Source organism: Papaver somniferum, chromosome 11, assembly GCF_003573695.1.
Source record: "Papaver somniferum cultivar HN1 chromosome 11, ASM357369v1, whole genome shotgun sequence".
Taxonomy (NCBI): domain Eukaryota; kingdom Viridiplantae; phylum Streptophyta; class Magnoliopsida; order Ranunculales; family Papaveraceae; genus Papaver; species Papaver somniferum.
Window position 1 is genome coordinate 108,233,913 of NC_039368.1, and position 18,027 is coordinate 108,251,939.

General features: G+C 33.0%; 1 protein-coding gene across 1 annotated transcript; it reads right to left on the reverse strand.

Annotated features, from left to right (window-relative positions):
- Positions 1-7,978: 7,978 nt before the first annotated feature.
- LOC113324886 lies at positions 7,979-10,043 on the reverse strand. The gene is made up of 4 exons (XM_026573167.1): positions 9,713-10,043; positions 9,309-9,533; positions 9,042-9,212; positions 7,979-8,832 (listed from the first exon to the last, which is right to left on the reverse strand). The coding sequence occupies exons 1-4, from the start codon at positions 10,041-10,043 to the stop codon at positions 7,979-7,981; spliced, it is 1,581 nt and encodes a 526-aa protein (XP_026428952.1).
- Between the last annotated feature and the right edge of the window lie 7,984 nt (positions 10,044-18,027).

Sequence of the window (18,027 nt, forward strand, 5' to 3'; positions counted from 1 at the left end):
ATGTCATAATCAAAGAGATTATACTAATGACAATTTTGTATTTTTCACTCACTATTTGTTGTTTTTGTTGTGCATGAATTTTTTTTGACTTTTTTTTTCTTTCTTTCTTTTTTTCTTTTCTGATTTATTATTGATTTACATTCTTATTGGTTAGTATAGGTAACAGAACATCCATAGAGGGGAAGAAACGGGGTCGACGCTATTGACAACATCCTTGGTTCAAATGTTCAATCAAAAACTTCTGCTTTTATTTTATTTTCAACCAAACTCTTTAGTTTTTTTTCTTCAATTAAGAAAATTAAAAGGATCCATTTTCTTTTAAATCTGATAGCCTTGATGCTAAAGCCAATAAAATGGTGGTTATGGAGTGTTGACGACCTTTTCTTTTATTCCTGACCTTGAGAAAAAGTTAAAATACAAGTTAGTGGTCAAAACATAAATGTTAAATTTAATATGAATCTGTAAAGAATCAAGGTTGGGATACATCCAAAGCTTGGAACCACTAGGTTTGCGTTCCACATCTTGTTACCTGTCACCAATAATGATTATGGGGTTGGTATCGAATATAAACATAGAACTGCTCAGTATATGCATCCTCTTTGGAAGAAAAAAATTTCAATTCCAAGAGTAATATGACTAGCCTTGGGAGAAATACACTTCAATATAGAAAAACTGAAACTAGAGATAACATCATATCTCTTGAATGTATTTAATATTTGGTACCTTTAGTACACTCTATTGCTTATCCATTGAGGCTTAAAAACGATTACTCATCTGTCTTGGAGAACAATCCATCAACAATAGATAGTCACAAATAAGCTTTGGGATAGGGAGAATAATGACTTTAAGGTGAAACTCATAAATCAGGGTTTTACCTGCCGAAAGATTCAAATACTGAATTAAAATAAATCCTAGGACGGTGAATTGTAAACCTTTAACAGAGGAATAACTCTCATGAAAATAAGTAGTGGGATGAGGGACTCGAGAACCTATAAAGTGGACGAGAAAAAGTGAAACTTAAATTTTGAAGGAAGGGGATGAAAGAGTTACCCTAAAATTTAACATAATTGTACTTTTATATTAAATAAATGAATAGAAAGCAAAAAGAAAGAGTACTAGCCGGTAAAGCGGTAAATCACTTCCACGTCTCTACGCTTTAATACACATATAATGGTAAATCACTACTACAGGTTAATAAAATGCATGATTGAAAGCAGGTGATAGTAAACTGATTGAATTACCAGAAGTTTGGTATTCCAAAGGAGGTGAACAATACTTAAAAAATTTAAAACTACAATAATAATGAGTGACAATATAAAAAAAAATATGTTAAAAAAATAATTGAGTATCACGAGATTGATTAACTCGATTGCAGAGAAAAAAAAAATCGATTGAGAAGAACCTAAAAGTTGTCAGCTGAGTCAAGACCTGGAAAGCTAGATAGTCATTATGGAGAGCTGTCCCAGGTCCAAACAAGGGCAAGGCGGGAAAATTAGTTGGGTCCCAGCTGTCACATGCTTACTTAAGGTTTAAGTCATTTATATGTAAACTCCTTGTTCACACTATGTATAAAAATTTAGATAGCCTCTAAAAAAGATATTTCATTAACATAAATTACACTTCGAATATTTTTCTCTGATGATTTTCTTAATGTTCAAGTTGTTAAATTCTTTAACCGACTTGGAAAAAAAAAGAAACCGTGACTTGGTAGAAAATCACCACATATCCGATCGGAGATCTAAGATTATAGTGATAGATTAAGATTATGATTCTAAATTAAGGACAACAATCAAAATATTATGAAGGTATGCCTCTCAGACGAGTCGATGTATCTTCAAATATGAAAAATACCAACTGTATCCGAACTATTAAACCGATGTTACTCATAGTTGATAACTAATATTATCTACCACACATCCATGTACTTTACTAATATGGTAACTAGAAATATGCAGGCCTCAGGGATATGGTAAGCATATATGTTCGAGTCCTAAAAGGTGTTCGGTTTCAGGATCTTACCTTGAGTATAAAAGGAATATTTTTGAGCGGTAAGATGTTAAAGTTTAGAACATGTTCAAATCACTATATCCCCATTTAAGAACATTACCGGTTTAACTTGTATACAACTTGATGTTAGCATAAATATGAAGATAACTAACATATATATAATGTAAAACCAAGTTAAACATTAACAAGATCGGTACTAGGATCGTTTCTTGCCATAGGGATTGGTCATGAGATCATTTTAATATTAAGGATCGATCCTGAATTAAGATTTCATCTATGAAATAAGTTTCATAAGTCTACTTCCTTAAATTTTGTTTCTGATATTTCTTTCAAACATAATTCCAAGGTTTGAATCCATCCAGGAGTTCCATATATTATATAATAAGGAATTACCAATTAACGCAATGTCGATAACACGAAGTTCATAGATAAATTATACTTTGTGACTCCATATACTCAGGTTGTAAAAACAATTAACATATCTCTTATTAATACTCTGGTCACAGTATAACTACCAAGTCACCAATACTAAATTCATTTTGAACAAACCTCACTTCGTATGTTATGTTTCAGTGACTTGAAAGAATAAAAGATAGAAATCGAACAACTCAAGTCTGTAATCATTAACATCAAACTGAAGGATAATGTCTTCATTGCTTCTGATATGTCTTCAGGTTCTTCATTAGTAACAAGAGCAAGTATCAATTTCTATGTTCCTAGTATAACCAAATGAAGTTGAGTTTAATAATCAAATCAAGCGACTCGGGGTTCTGGAACTAAACTTGACAACCAAACTTGTTAGAGCACTGGTTGGTCGAAATCGCAAGTGTTGCTATCTCAATCTTGCTTGTAAAGTTTAGTTGTCTAGTATACTTATAGGTATGTCTCAAATTAGGATATAAGTGTGTAGTTGAGATTTCGACTTCACGGTGTTCACCAATTGAAGAAGAATATCTACTGAAGAGGTTGGAGGAACTTCGTCGATAAAAGTTATGCGGAGACTAAAACTTATCTATCACTTAAAAGTCTATTCAATTTTATCTTCTAATGAGACTAAATCGTATAGACTTTGTGTTATACGCATTTGAAATTTCGATCCGAGTTTATCTCGTTTATATATTTCTCGAAATACAATTTTAAAGCTTAGAAAGATCCATCATCTACTTGACAAGTTTAGTTGTAAATAATTTATTTGTTGGAAACTAAATATTGAGTCAAGATGATCATGTAAAAATTACCTTGAACATCTTACATGATTTTTTTGAGACAATCATTTGATGTTAACTTGGGAAGCTAAGTACTGATCAATTAATCACTTGAAAATTACTCGAAGCTAGTGGTATGTGTAAGATTACCATTTTTGTCTTCCAAGGATATTTCAATGATTGAAATGAGAGTTTTAGAGTACTACCAATGTATGGATACAATATGCGTACCTAGTATGCGAACTGTGAAGTACTAGTTCAAGTCCGGAAGTACTCTTGTTTGCGAACTGTATTTGTGAACGGGTTTTACCTGTGGTCGGTCTGGAACTGTGGTTTGTGAACAATGTTTGACAAGGGAAAGACTAGTCAAGTTCGGAACTGTGGTTTGCGAACACAGTGGTTAGGTTCTAAAATCGATAAGTTTGATAACTCATACTCATGAACTCAGGTTCGTTTGTAAACTAAATTCCCTGGAACTTTAATGATTTAAGGTATGCGAACTTGCTTTGCAAACCGTGGCATTATGTTCATGAATTGGTTCTTGTATAAGTACTTTGTAGAATTACAAACCAAACCGAATATGCTTCAAATTGTTCATGGATATTTCTATGAGATAATGAACAACTTGTCTGCTTTTGGTTGTGCCTCCTTATTGACAAAGTTGTCTTTGTTGTACTTGTGTTTCATTTTATATATAAAAAGAAAAATGATCAACTTACTGTTGAGCATTGCTCCGGTAATTATTCACACCTCATAATGTGTATGATCAACAAATTTTTATTTATATAATAATCTTTATCGCAAAATATGAGAAGCTCAAATAAGTCTTTCTTTAAACACATGTTTTGTTAAAAAGGCAGTTGACTTGTCTATCAATAAAACCCTTGCGCTCTAAATTTATTTATCAAGCTAAAATGTTTTTATTTTCAAAACATGTTTTTGTTAGGATCCGTTGGTTCGTTGGTACTGAATAGTTTTGCTTATGCACACCCACAAACGGCCCAAGTGCTAGGTTCATGATCGGACGTATTGTTCCAATACCAACTTTGGTTAGGAAAAATTATATGTGTCTCTAACGTTTTTATTCCTAGGATAAATGTATATATAAGATTGGTTTTTTCTGATCTCTTAAGGTATATGTACGTTCCAAAGCCTCAAGAAATCTTCTTGTGATCTCATGAACGACACTATGAATAGAAGCAAAAAGGAAGATGAAACTGAAGATGGTAAGTTTATTGAGTTTCATGAGAATCCTCTCATCATAACCTGTTACTATGCATGTGATCATGAAGACAATAAACATGTTGAAATATCATCTTATTTGGTTGAAAATCTTCTACGAGGTTTTAAGGTTGTATCTGATCAACTTGCAATTGCAACAAAGAACCTTGATTTTCTGAGACTGAAATTATGAAAGCAATTGATGATCTTACTCTTGTTCGATCTCTAACTGTTGACTATTCTTGAGTTTCTTAGAATATTTTAGCTGTTTTTTTTAAATAATGTCTACGAAACTTCTTATGAGAATTTATTGTTATGTTTAAGAAGGATAACTAGGGTATGGTATAGAAAATATTGTGATTACACATAGCTATTTCCAACGATTTTCATCTTGCAATGTTTTTAGATTTATTTATTCAGATTCTAAGTTTTTGGAAGATGAACTCGCAGTATTTAATCTTATTGGTTTTATATATTGAAAATGTATTATGAGATATATGTGCCTTTACGTTCGTGGATTGTGCTATGATCTCATATATGCTCAAAAGTTAAGTCTATTATGTCTTTGTGCATATATTGATAAAAGATAGAATGAACTTTTTGAGAAATTCCGCAGTATTGATCTTTCCCTTCCACTTTTGTGTGAAAGTACTGTATTTAATCCATAGATTTTCTTATGTTGAGTGATTTCCGACTAAATTAATCAATAAGATCTTCTCGTGATTAATTTAATCGAGGTTTACTGGATACAAATCCATGTGATCTGTTAATTTCCAAAGAAATCCTTCTTTTCTTGTAAAAGTAAGGTCCCTCATGTTGTTCTCTTGGGAATGACATCATAACGAGAGAGAGTTCTTAAATGAACTTGTGTTTAATTTTCATATCTTTGTGGAGAGAGCGGTTGTAGAATTTGAAGGGGTTAACTTGTATCTTAGAAACTCATTGATGTATACACTAAGTTTCGACTATGTGAAATCATCGAAAGAAAGTTGATATGTTTTCTTTTAGTCATGAATTATCTTTTGAGAATTCATCATGATCACATAGTTTTTGTACCTTCGCCAATTTATATTGACAAAAAGGGGGAGAATTATTTAGTAGTTCACACTAAATACATATGGTTTATGGATCATTATGTGAGGGGGAGTGGATTCCATTCTAAGATGGAAGTATTGACTAAAGGGGAGTGATACATATAACCGTAGTATTATTTCAAAGTTGTGATGCAATTGGACTTTAATTCTATATGATAATACTATGACACTGAATAATAATGATTGAGAATTTTTTTTTCGTATTGTTATTTTTGTGGATTTTCAACAACAATGATACTAAGTTGAACATGTTCAGAATCGATAAAGAACTTGGATTAACGAAGAATTCAAGGATTTTGAAGAGACAAGAAAATCAAGCATGATCGATCAGAAGGTACAAAGTTTATTTATTTTGTATTCCATATGTATTGATAGTTTTGTCACTAAAATTGAAAAATGGGGAAATTGTTAGAGCAGTGGTCGGTCGAACTCGCAAGCATTTCTATCTCAAGCTTATTTGTCAAGTTCAGTTGATCAAAACTATATAATTGATTTCTAGTTCACTTATAGTTGTGTCTCGAATTAGGATAGAAGTGTGTAGTTGAGTTTTATACTTAACGACGTTCACCAAGAATAATTACTGAAGAACTTGGAGGAACTTCGTCGAAAAAAGGTACTGGAGACTAAAAATTATATGTCACTCAGAAGTCTATTCAATTATATCTTCTAATGAGACTAAGTCGTATAGATATATAGATTTTGTGTTATACACATTTGAAATTTCGAGCCGAGTTTATCTCGTTTATATTTTTTTCGAAATAAAAGTTTAAATCTTAGAAAGATTCATCATCTGCTTGACAAGTTTAGTTGTAAACAATTTATTTGTTGGAAACTAAATATTGAGTCAAGATGATCATGTGAAAATTACCTTGAACATCTTGCATGATTTGTATGAGACAATCATTTGATGTTAACTTGGGAAATTTCGTATTTATCAATTAATCACTTGAAAATTCCTTGAAGCTAGTGGTATGTGTAAGAGCACCATTGTTGTCTTCCAAGGATGTTTCAATGATTGAATGAGAGTTTTAGAACTACTACCACTGTGTGGATACAACACGGTATGCGTACCTAGTATGCGAACTGTGAAGTACTAGTTCAGGTCCGGAACTCTTGTTTGCGAACTATGTTTGTAAAAGGGTTTTACCTGGGATAGGTCTGGAACCGTGGTTTGCGAACAGTGTTTGAGAACGACAAGACTAGGCAAGTCCGGAACTATGGTTCGCGTACTCAATTTTCGAACATAGTGGTTAGGTTCTAAAAGAGATAAGTATGACAACTCATACTCATGAACTCAGGTTCGTTTGCTAACTCAGTTTGCAAACTAAAGTCCCTGGAACTTTAATGATTTAAGGTATATGAACTTGCTTTGAAAACCGTGGCATTATGTTCATGAATTGGTTCTTGTATAACTACCTTGTACAATTACAAACCAAACCAAATATGCTTCAAATTGTTCATGAATATTTCTATGATATAATGAACATTTGAACAACTCTCTGAAAGCACATTTAGATTCATTTGATTATCTATCATGATTAACACAATCAGGTTTCTCCTCCTCATACTAAACATCATTTCTCATGAACCATATTTCTACCATGAGAGTAAAGGAACAAACAGTCCATATTTTTTTATGACAGGGCTAGAATTTTTGCAAAATTTTAGAGTATCTTCAAAGGAAAGAGGGTTTTTGTAATGAAAAATACCTCCTAGCTAGCTCCAAAGTCTCTAACTGAAACTACAATTCCATAGAATATGTTTCATGGAGTCTTCCTCATTGTGGCAGAATAAGAATCTTGAAAACCTTTTTTTCTCAGGTTTTCCTCAGTGGGGAAAACCTCTCTGGTAATCTTCCATATGTTATCAGCAGTAGAAGGTGGAACTACATCCGCCTAAATTTTCTTGTACCAGTAAAGTTTTGGTTTTGGAGAACTTATTTTCTTCATAGCCTCTGAAACAATAAAGCAACCAGAATGGTTATTACACCAAATTAAAGTGTCTTCTCCTTCTTTCAGAATAGGTAATTAATGATGACTGAAAAATTGTAAGAAATCAACAGGAATACACCATTGGCCATTGACAATTAAAGTACTGACTTTTAAGAATGGGTATGAAGCTATGAAGGGATGATCAGGGAATAAATTACTAATAGGTTCTTCATAAATCCAGCTGTCAGTCCACAAGGAAATTTTCTCACCAGTACCTACAATCCATCTAGTATTTTCATCAAACTCTTTAATTACCCATCTAATACCAGGCCATACAGAGGATTTCTTGTAATAAGTGATCCAATTTCCATTTTTGTCAGTGTAATTATAAAGGAAAAATTTAGCCCATTCTTCATTTGACTTCATCATTCTCCATAAAAATTTCATAAGCAAAGCTTTTTAAGTCTTCAAGATTTCTTATACCAAGGCCACCCTCTTCTTTTGAAGTACAAACATTCTCCTATTTTAGAGTAACATATTTTTGGTCTTCTGCATTTCCAAACCGCAAATAATTTCTAATTATTCTTTCACAAGCATCAATAATCTTCCTTGACCACTTATAAATGGACATATTGTAAATAGGAATGCTACATAATACATGGTTTACCAAAGTCAATCTTGCCTGGAAATTTAAGAATTTTCCACTCCAAGAAACAAGTCTGTTGTGCATATAATCAACAATGTGCCATAAATGACAAGATTTAACCCTCCCTTGAACCAACATCACTCCTAAATATCTATCAGGAAAAGTAGATAAGTTCATTTGAAAGAAATCAACAAATTGTCTTTTTCTTGATTCAGAAGTACCATTGATAAAAAGCTTACTCTTTGCAGCGTTAATAACTTGACCAGTTGCATCTTGGTATTCAACTAATAAAGATCTCAGGTTTGTAATATTTCTCATACCACCATTGCAAAAAAGAAGGATATCATCTGCAAATAATAAATGGGAAGGATGCATACTATTTCTTACAACCATAGGCTGAATTTTCTTCTCAAGAATCATATGATGAATATTTATGCTAAGAATGTCTTCTTCAATTGTAAAAAGTATAGGGGAAAGTGGATCACCTTGTTTAAGTCCCCTTCCAACACCAAAGAATCCAATAGGTCCTCCATTTAACATAATTGAAATTTTGGAAGATTTGAGCAAAACCAAAATCCAGTTACAGAACTTAGCAGAAAAACCAAATTGCTTCATAGCTCTATACAAGAATTCCCAACTCATGGTATGATAAGCTTGAGAAATATCTAGTTTAAGGGATAAGTTACCTCCTCTTCTTTTGGTGACCATTTCATTTACAAGCTTAGATGCTAGAAGAATCTGTTCATGAATGTTTATATTTTTGATAAAGGCACTTTGTTGTGGGAAATGACTTTATGAAGAAGGTTGGTGAGTCTCATGGTAATAATCTTTGTAATGATTTTAAAACAGAAATTACTAAGGCCTATGGGTCTAAAGTTTTTAGCACACTTAGCACCTTTAATTTTTGGAATTAAGACAAGGAAGTTAGAGTTCATACCACTGGGAATTATGTTGTTCTTCCAACAGTAATGAATAGCTTCCACCAGATTGCTTTTGATAATATCCCAAGCAGCTCTGTAGAAAGTTCCAGTAAATCCATCTGGACCTGGAGCACTATCTTGATTAAGATCAAAGATAGCATTTTTAATTTCATTTTCATCTGGAAGGCCTTAAAGAAGAGAATTATCTTAATCAGTAATAACTTGAGGAACAACATCAAAGATTGAATCTCTAATCTGCACAGATTGGTATTCAAACTTCTTACTGAAGTGATCAATAAGATTGTCAGCAATTCCTTTCTGATCAGTGATAATATTACCAGAACTGTCTTCTAATTCTGCAATGGAATTTTTTCTCTGCCTCAGTTTTATGCTTGTATGAAAGAATTTAGAATTTATATATCCTTCTTTAATCCAATTAATTCTAGCTTTGTCCCTCAAGAAAGTATGGTAATTATTAGCAGCAATGTCATATTCTCCTCTTGCTGTAACTAAATTGTTCAAGAGAGTAATATCAGTTGGATCATTATCTGATTTTAGAGTCTCTTCTAAAACTTTTCTTCAACTTTTGCTAAGTTAAATTTGACATCACCAAAAACCTCCCAATTCCAAGATTTTAAAATCTTTTTGAGTCTCTTCAGCTTCTTCATGAAAATATAAATAGGATTACCTGAAATTTCTTCACTCCAAGAATCAAAAATCACTTGCATAAAAGAAGGATGAGAAAGCCACATTTTTTGGAATCTAAAGGAAATATTGAGGGCTCTAGGAATCACAGTATCAGATCCAACAAGAGGTCCATGATCAGAAATACCTCTAGCTCCTACTTTATAGTGCCAGCCATTAAAGGTTTCAAGCCATTTCAAATTAAAGAAAGCTTTGTCTAGGTTGCAAAGAATTCTCTTTGTGCCCAATCTGTCATTACACCAGGAAAACTCCAGACCAGACTTTGGAGCTTGAATAAGTTCACAAAAATCAATGCAATTATGAAAGTCTCTCATTCCAAAAGGAAGAGGACTTCTACCACCTTTTTATCATCCACAGATAAGACAGAATTAAAATCACCCAAAATCAACCATGGTTTGTTTAGTAAGATAATGTCACATAACTCTTGCCAAAGTTCCCTTATATTGACAGTATAAGAATTTGCATGAATTCCAGTAACTAAAACTCCACCAACTTCAACAGTAATGCATTGTTTTGAAGTAGCTATTACATTTGGAGGAGTAATGGAACAGTTCCAAAAAAGCCAAATGTTACCTTTACTATCATCATGAGAATTATGGATGATTTTATGACACATACCAGGAAGTTTAATAATATTTTTTTAACTTTAATTTTAGGTTCAGCAACCCAAACAAGAGAAGGATTATTGGTATTTACTAGGGATTTGAGTTTATCTTTGGCCCTTTGTCTTTTTAGGCCCCTTATATTCTAGTAAATAACTTTCATTGAAGAGAGGGGGGGGGGGGGGGGGGGGGGGGGGAGGAGAAACCTTATTGTGTTAAGATTCAAAACAAGATTAGGAAAATGGCTCATGACTATGAATATAAAATAAAAGGGAAAATGTGGGGTTCTACTGTTGAAACTGATATTATGAAATACTTCCTAATTCGACATAGAAAACTAATAAGGGTTAGAATTACAGTGTTATATTTTACTTTGCCTGGTGTGGATGAAGTTCTTGTATGTTGTGATGGAGCCTCAAGAGGCAACCCTGGTATATCTTGTTATGGGTTTGCTGTCAGAAATCACAATGAGGAATTCATGTATGCAGAAACTGGAGGCTTAGGTGTTGCTACTAATTTTGTTACAGAGTTTGTTTCAGCATCAGAGCTTTGGAATGGGCCTTTGAGAACTAGCATTTCAAAATCATTCTTCAATCAAATTCAAAAATCTGTATACATTCTCTTGAGCAACAAAAAATTCCTTGGTTTCTTCTTACTATATGGCAAAGAATCTATAATAGATTTAAAACTATAAAATACAGGCATGTCTACAGGGAGATTAACTTCTCAGCTGATCATTTTGCAAAGAAGGGAGCTCACCTTGGTAAGGGGCAGAAATTATGCTTTGATGAAAGACCTAACATCTTGGTTAGAATGGAGGTTCCTGACCAACCTTATTATAGATTTGACTAGCTTGTTGTTTTTTCTTTTTCATGTTTTTCTGTCTTTTGTTATTTTGGGATTGTAACCTTAAACTTTTATTTTTTCTTAATAAAAGTTTAGTTTTTGAGTAAAAAAAAAAAGATTATCTATCATGATTGATTGATTATCATATTTGATCTAGAAGTGTTAGATGAATATATCTAAGCTAAAAATGTTCATATGGCTAACTTCGGTTGACTATTATTGAGCCAACTTGTTATACACGTTTAGGTACGGTTCACCCATATCTTAATATAAGTATATTTCATTTGTGTGTACCAAGCTAATACCATCTAACAGTGGAGATTGATTGCTTATTTTCTAAGCAGACTTAGCTTGAATCTTAAATCAAGAGTTAATCTTTGTTACTAAGCTATCTTAGATTTGATTATAAGCAACCCTTATTTGAAATACTATATAAGGGAGAACTCTAGCATCTGGGAAACCTAATCCCGACACTCTCATGTGTCCTAGTTACAAACTAGAGTCGATTCTCCTTAACCTAGGTTTCAAGTTCTTCTGAAAATCATTATTAGGGTTAAAGACTTGAAGACTTCATTTGGGATTTGTGAATCCAGGTCCAACTATTTTCTCTGTAGTTGTGTATCCTGATCTTACCTTTTCTCTCGTATTGATTTTAATCTTCTCTAAGATTTTCTAGAGATTTATCTCCGATAGGTAAGATATAAAAATTAATCACAACAATTTCTTCGTCTTAGAATCTTGTGATTCCGCAATAACTACTTTTGTTAATCAGTTAGGTTATTTTGAGGTGACTTATATTTCTAGGTTTCTCTTCCGGAGTATAAGACCGGATTATTAGTTGAGTTTCATGTTCACCTTGATCTTTATCTTATGACAGAAACTACAAGTATAATAGACTTATCTGTGGGAGACATATTTGTTTATAAGTCTTCGACTTTGGGTCGTAGAAACTTCTAGGCGGTAAAGGACGTCATCTAGGGGAATCCAGTACGCAGTGTCTTGCAAGATTCAAGAGGCGTAAGGAACTCGATTGTATCTTAATCGATGTGAGATTTGGTTAGGGATCAACTACATTCCAGTCCGAAGTTAACTTGTAGTAGACTAGATTCTGTAGTGGCTTAATACGGTGTGGTATTCAAGTCTGGACTAGGTCCCGAGGTTTTTCTGCATTTGCGTTTTCCTCGTTATTATTTATTTTACGCATTATATTTCTTTATATAATTGAAATATCACAGGTTATGCATAGTTCAATCACAATTGATAAATCCGACCTTATTTGTTGGATATGACTTGATTGCCACTCGACCATTGGTCTTTGGTACCATCTGAGTAATTCTCATAACAATCAGGTTCACAAATTTCTATCTGTTTGATTTACTGATTGTGTTGAGAAAGAGATAAATCTCTTTGATATATATCCTGATTGAGACTCAGTAACTTGGTGCATTATATTTGAGTTTAATCCATACAGATTTTTGAACGAAATAGTTATGTGTGGTTGTTGTACCCCCGCGTTTTCAAAACTTGACATACCGACTCTTGGTGGGTTCAACCGAGCAATGCTTTAATACTCATCCATGGGAAACTTTACTCCAACACCATGTTTTCGATGATATCTCATCAGTAATCTCTTTTAGTCAAAATTATTTACTAATTTTTATTAAACACGTTTGTCTTCCGGAGGCTGCATTGCTCTCAAAATACCTGCAAAAATGAAAACATCAAAATGAAATTCAAAACATATAAAACAATTCAAATATTTAAAAATTCAAGTGTATCATCTCAGGTCTATGTATTACTGCTATCTTAAATGGAAAGACAAACAAAGGTTATTACTTCTCATTTGACACTTAAGTCGGTGTTTTCATGTTAATACGGTTTTACAACGGTTATGGCATGCATACTCAAAAATAAACGCTACAGCATAAAGTAAACTTATAACCCGATATTTATTACAACATTATCTTATGCTTGAATAAATTTATATCAGTCTTTATTTGAACCTCTTTTCTGTGCTCTAAATGTTTTTTCTTTTTATGTGTGTGTATGGTAGTCTTACCAAGTTTTTACTGTCCTATAATGCTTCCTGCCAAGGAAGATAAGTAACTCTTATATTCATAAAATGGTTGGAGTATACTCATTTAATGTAAAACATAGTAGCAACTTGAAGGATCAAAACTTACATTATGTGTTAGATCACCTTAGATAACACAGTAGCGTAGGATCAAAAATTAAAATAATTGATTTATAAGTCAAATAATACCACAAAGTGGGTTAATATATATAAAATGGTAACATTATGATCTGAACAAATGAATGCATACATTTTATGAATCAAAAAAGTTTTGAAGATGCACAACATACTAAAGGTTTGCCTCAAAAATATTAGAGGCAGTAAATTAAAATATACCACATATAGTTGAATGACATCAACAAATGCAAATTCCAAATGAATCATCAAATCCTCGATTATATTCACATGCACAGTTATAAAACCTCAAAAACCATGTTCCTTATAACTAAGCATGGGCTCTCACGGGAAGATGGGAATGTCCTACTAATACTTCTATGGTTATTTTAGATACAGTTAAGAAATTGTTGGTGCTACTAATTTGAATGTCTTATAATTACAATTATTTACCTCTTTTATTCCTTATAGTATAAGCTTTTAGTTCAAAAATGTAACAAACACACATATATACATACATACATATATATATATATATATATATATATATCACACAACACTTTCACGTGAAATATCAGCCTCTTTACATTTTGAGCACTCATCAATCAACAATGTCCATGGGAAAAAAAATCTTGTCATTCATTTCATCAAACAACTTCTGAGCTAGTTCAATTTTTCCACAAACTACAATTAACATACTCATTGTCCATAGATGAAAGAGTTCCAAGAATCGTGTTTGCATTTTCTATCATATCAGACATATTTTAAATAAGAACTATATCAAATATTTTGGTTACAAGCCTTGGAATTACGTGACACGCAAATCAGTCTTTTGTACCCGACATTGAAAAAATGTTTTTTCGGCTGATTGATGATGCACCATTCTTATTGAATTTCTTTAATTTGATTGTGTTTCGTGGTACAAATCAGTGGTTCCTTTGAAATTAGACGAAGTATGATTGTCTTGATTGACTGGATTTCAAACCTAACATTAGTTTATTTATTAATTTATTATTTGTTTTGTATTTTAAATGAATATGGTCATGAAATTGATTGATAGCAATGGAGTTAATATATTTTCTTGATGTACTTTGAACTAAAAATGTGATTGACCGAAATCCTCTCAATTTGTTTATGAAAATTCCAGAAATTGAAATTTTTTCTGATTTTTTATTATACGGAAATGTGACGCACACCAATTATCATCACTAAAGAACTCCTCCCTTCAGTCCAAGATTTATAAAGGGGGATACCATTATTAGCGAGGGTGATACACACCATTACAGACAAACAAATACTAACTAATGTTGACCATCGGATCACTCAAATGGTGCCAACGGCAACCCTGTATAAATCATGCTTTTATCTTCGTCCAATAAATAAAATACTCCATCAGTCCATTATATAAAGGTGAGAGTTTTTTTCACGTATTCCCTTATTTGTTATGCATGGATATTATAATAAACAAGTAAATGTTTCCTTCCATGTGATCTTTATTTTATCATGAGTAAAACTTTAAGAGATTTATCAAAAAAAAAAAAATTCTTATTTTGGAAATAAGATAAAGAATAAAACAGAAAAAATAACGGATATGTTACAGGGCCTACGGCCCTTGGATGTGCGGTCCAACTAGATTCCTAGGTTTGTATATAAAGGAAACTATATAATGCTTATACTTTAATCTCCTAATATGATTATCCTTCTCCTTCCTCTTATCTCTGCTTGTTTCATCTATATTTCTCTTTAAACACGTTATCAGCATGAAGCTATACCGCAGAGCTAAATTGGATCGGTTGATTTATTTTTCTAGATGGATGATTTACACCAACGCAGTTATGCAATTATCGTCAAGCTAATGTTGAAATCGCTAGAATCGAATCAGGTAAGTTGGATCTATTTTTTTTTTTATACATTTAATTTTTTGTCGTCCCTGATTCTGATTTTGGCATATCAAATATAATTGTGAATCAATATATATATATATCGATCCGATTCGATCGTACGTGATTACTAACACGTTTTTATATATATATAAAACCTTTTCGTTCGTGGGAAAGAAAACCTTCTGTATGTTTTATGCTTTCGTTCGTGGGAAGGAAAACCTTATGTATGTTGTATGCTTTCGTTCGTGGGAAGGAAAACCTTTTGTATGTTGTTATGCTTCCGTAGGTGGGAAATAAAACGAAGGAGAAAGTAAATCTTACGAGAACTTAACCCGGTCCGGTCCAACTCCACCCGGCTCGGTCGTGGGCTGTCCTATTATGTTCCATTTTTTATGAGTGGTGCACAAATAAGTCAGCTTCGCTTTTATGTATATTTAGTGCGGACCAATATTTTGAGGTATGTAAATAATATGGGTCTTTAAAATGGTTTTTTTTCTCCCACTAATTTAAGAAATATACACTAGTTGTTCAACTAGTTCCTTATAATGTGACTAGGATGATTGGATCATCGAGCGAGGCACTACTCAAATTTTGTTTCCAAGAAGAAAGTCACAAAAGATCTATATGTACCGAGAGCTAATCACCTTGTTAAATTCCAAAGAAACCCATGCAAGTGGATATCATATGGTAACTCACACTGATGAGAATGTAATTGATCGCATCTATTATATCTCTAATGCATGTGAAAGGAAACATATTTTAGAGGAACTAATAAGTCAATCTAGTGAAATGTAAATCACTATAGTATTTGGATTATTGAATCCATATTGACTCCAACGATGAAATATTTGGAACTGACTCATACATGCTGTGACATAACCATAAAGACACTTTGGTTGTGACATGATGTTTCATTTTTTAAAGGACTCATACGTACATCACTTTATTTGAGTGAACGAGACAACGAGAAAAATATTGGCAGAATGCGAAGTGATGGCATATATATCTCTCAATAAGTGTTTTATAAAGTTCTGCACAACCCCCACCCACCCACCCACCCCCCAAAACCACACACAGATACACATACACACACACCAGCACCACCACCACCACACACACACACCCTTCCCGTTATACTTTTAAGTAAGAGAGCATATCATTTTACAAAGTCTTCAATAAAACAGGATCGAGACCATCCTAAGATGGAAATGGTAAACAATCCATATTACAAAGAAGACGAGGTGATATTTAGAAAAACATCCATGAAGAATGCGGACCATTAAAGTGACTTATGGCTCTCGTGATTTTTTTTTTTTTTTTTTACATTTTGGATTAGTTATACTTCTGAAGTAATGTTGCGTTTGGAAAACTACTAGCACATATTATACATGTAAGGACTCACCACCCCTTGTAAATGCTAGAGAGTATACATCAAAAGGACTTGATGGTTATTGCATGTTTAATAGGATCAATGTAGATCCTATACCCCATGGTATCGTAAAGGCTATCATCAAAGGTTGCATATGGTGCCTAAGGCATGGTTATGCGTACAAACCTACCTTTAACTGCCTGGGGAATATGCAATATTACACGCATATTCACTTATTCGTTTTAGACTCACAATTGGTCAACCATTATTTGCTACCGGTTGGTAACTGGATATAAGCTTAACATTTTTTGTTCTTACGCATTTTTGGTTGCATTATATATGTGCCCTTACGAATACACATCGTACCATGTCATCAAAATGATTAAGTGACTATGTTGGACAAGATTTCCAACAATTATCCGCAGTTTTAAACCTTTTGACAGGCGATCTCTCAACCGCTGATTTGCGGATAGTCACTGTAATAGGATATTCTTTCCGTTGTTAGGGGAGACAGGAAAAAGTATTTTCTGAGGGAACGACAAGGAATGTCGTGGTGTGTTCCCATTTTTTCTCATATAGACTCCTATATTCCACAAATGTAAATGCGAGTGAATTTTTTTTTATCGATTTTCGGAATGTACACTGATATCGCTAACTGACGGGATCACACATACCAACTACAAACGTGCCTGTAAGATTAAAAATCCTTAGTAAAGGACATGCACCGTAAACTATGGTGGTACAACTACACTTGGTGGAAGTGTGGTTGAGGCCGTGGCTCCGTAAAGGAAGATGGAGAGACCACTAGGTTTGATCAGTATTCACCTAGAAACGAAATAGGTGAGTTAGGCACAACCTAATTATATCATCTGAAATAATCTCATAAGATTGTCTCTAAATATGTCCATGAATCAAACGGGAGGACGCTCTGAAGTTTTAAATGATTCAAGAGAACAGTGAAATCCTGACGGATTATGAAAATGAAATGAGTTAATGGAAGGATCATGCGTGCATAGTGATGATATAATCCATAAATAGTTGCTCCAGAAGTAGCGCACAATGATATCTAACCATGCTTTATTTTGATTAATTTCAAATAAATAACATATTTGGCCTATGCAATCCAGGTAGAACTTAGTTCTTTGACAAATATACGGGTATTTGGTATGGTAGTGCTAACCAACCAAGTGTAAAGCATGTGTGACATATGTGGTTATTTGTCACAAAGTGTACTGAGAATAATGAGGTCTTAAAGTATAAAGAATCACCTTGTGGTGCGAGGTTTCTCACAAACCCATGGATCACATACTCTTTTGAACATCATGATCTTCAATTAATTAGTTTGCTTGGTAGTTTTCAAAGAACTTGAAACATAATAGATTTGGTTATATCTCTGGAGATTTAGACTCA

Coding starts and splice junctions, on each gene's coding strand:
- LOC113324886 (XM_026573167.1), bottom strand. CDS start 10,043: ATGAGAGACTTTCATAATTGCATTGATTTTTGTGAACTTATTCAAGCT. Junction 9,534..9,712: donor TTGGAGTGAAGAAATTTCAG/GTAATCCTATTT, acceptor TGAACAATTTAG/TTACAGCAAGAGGAGAATAT. Junction 9,213..9,308: donor CAATCTTATTGATCACTTCA/GTAAGAAGTTTG, acceptor CTCTTCTTTAAG/GCCTTCCAGATGAAAATGAA.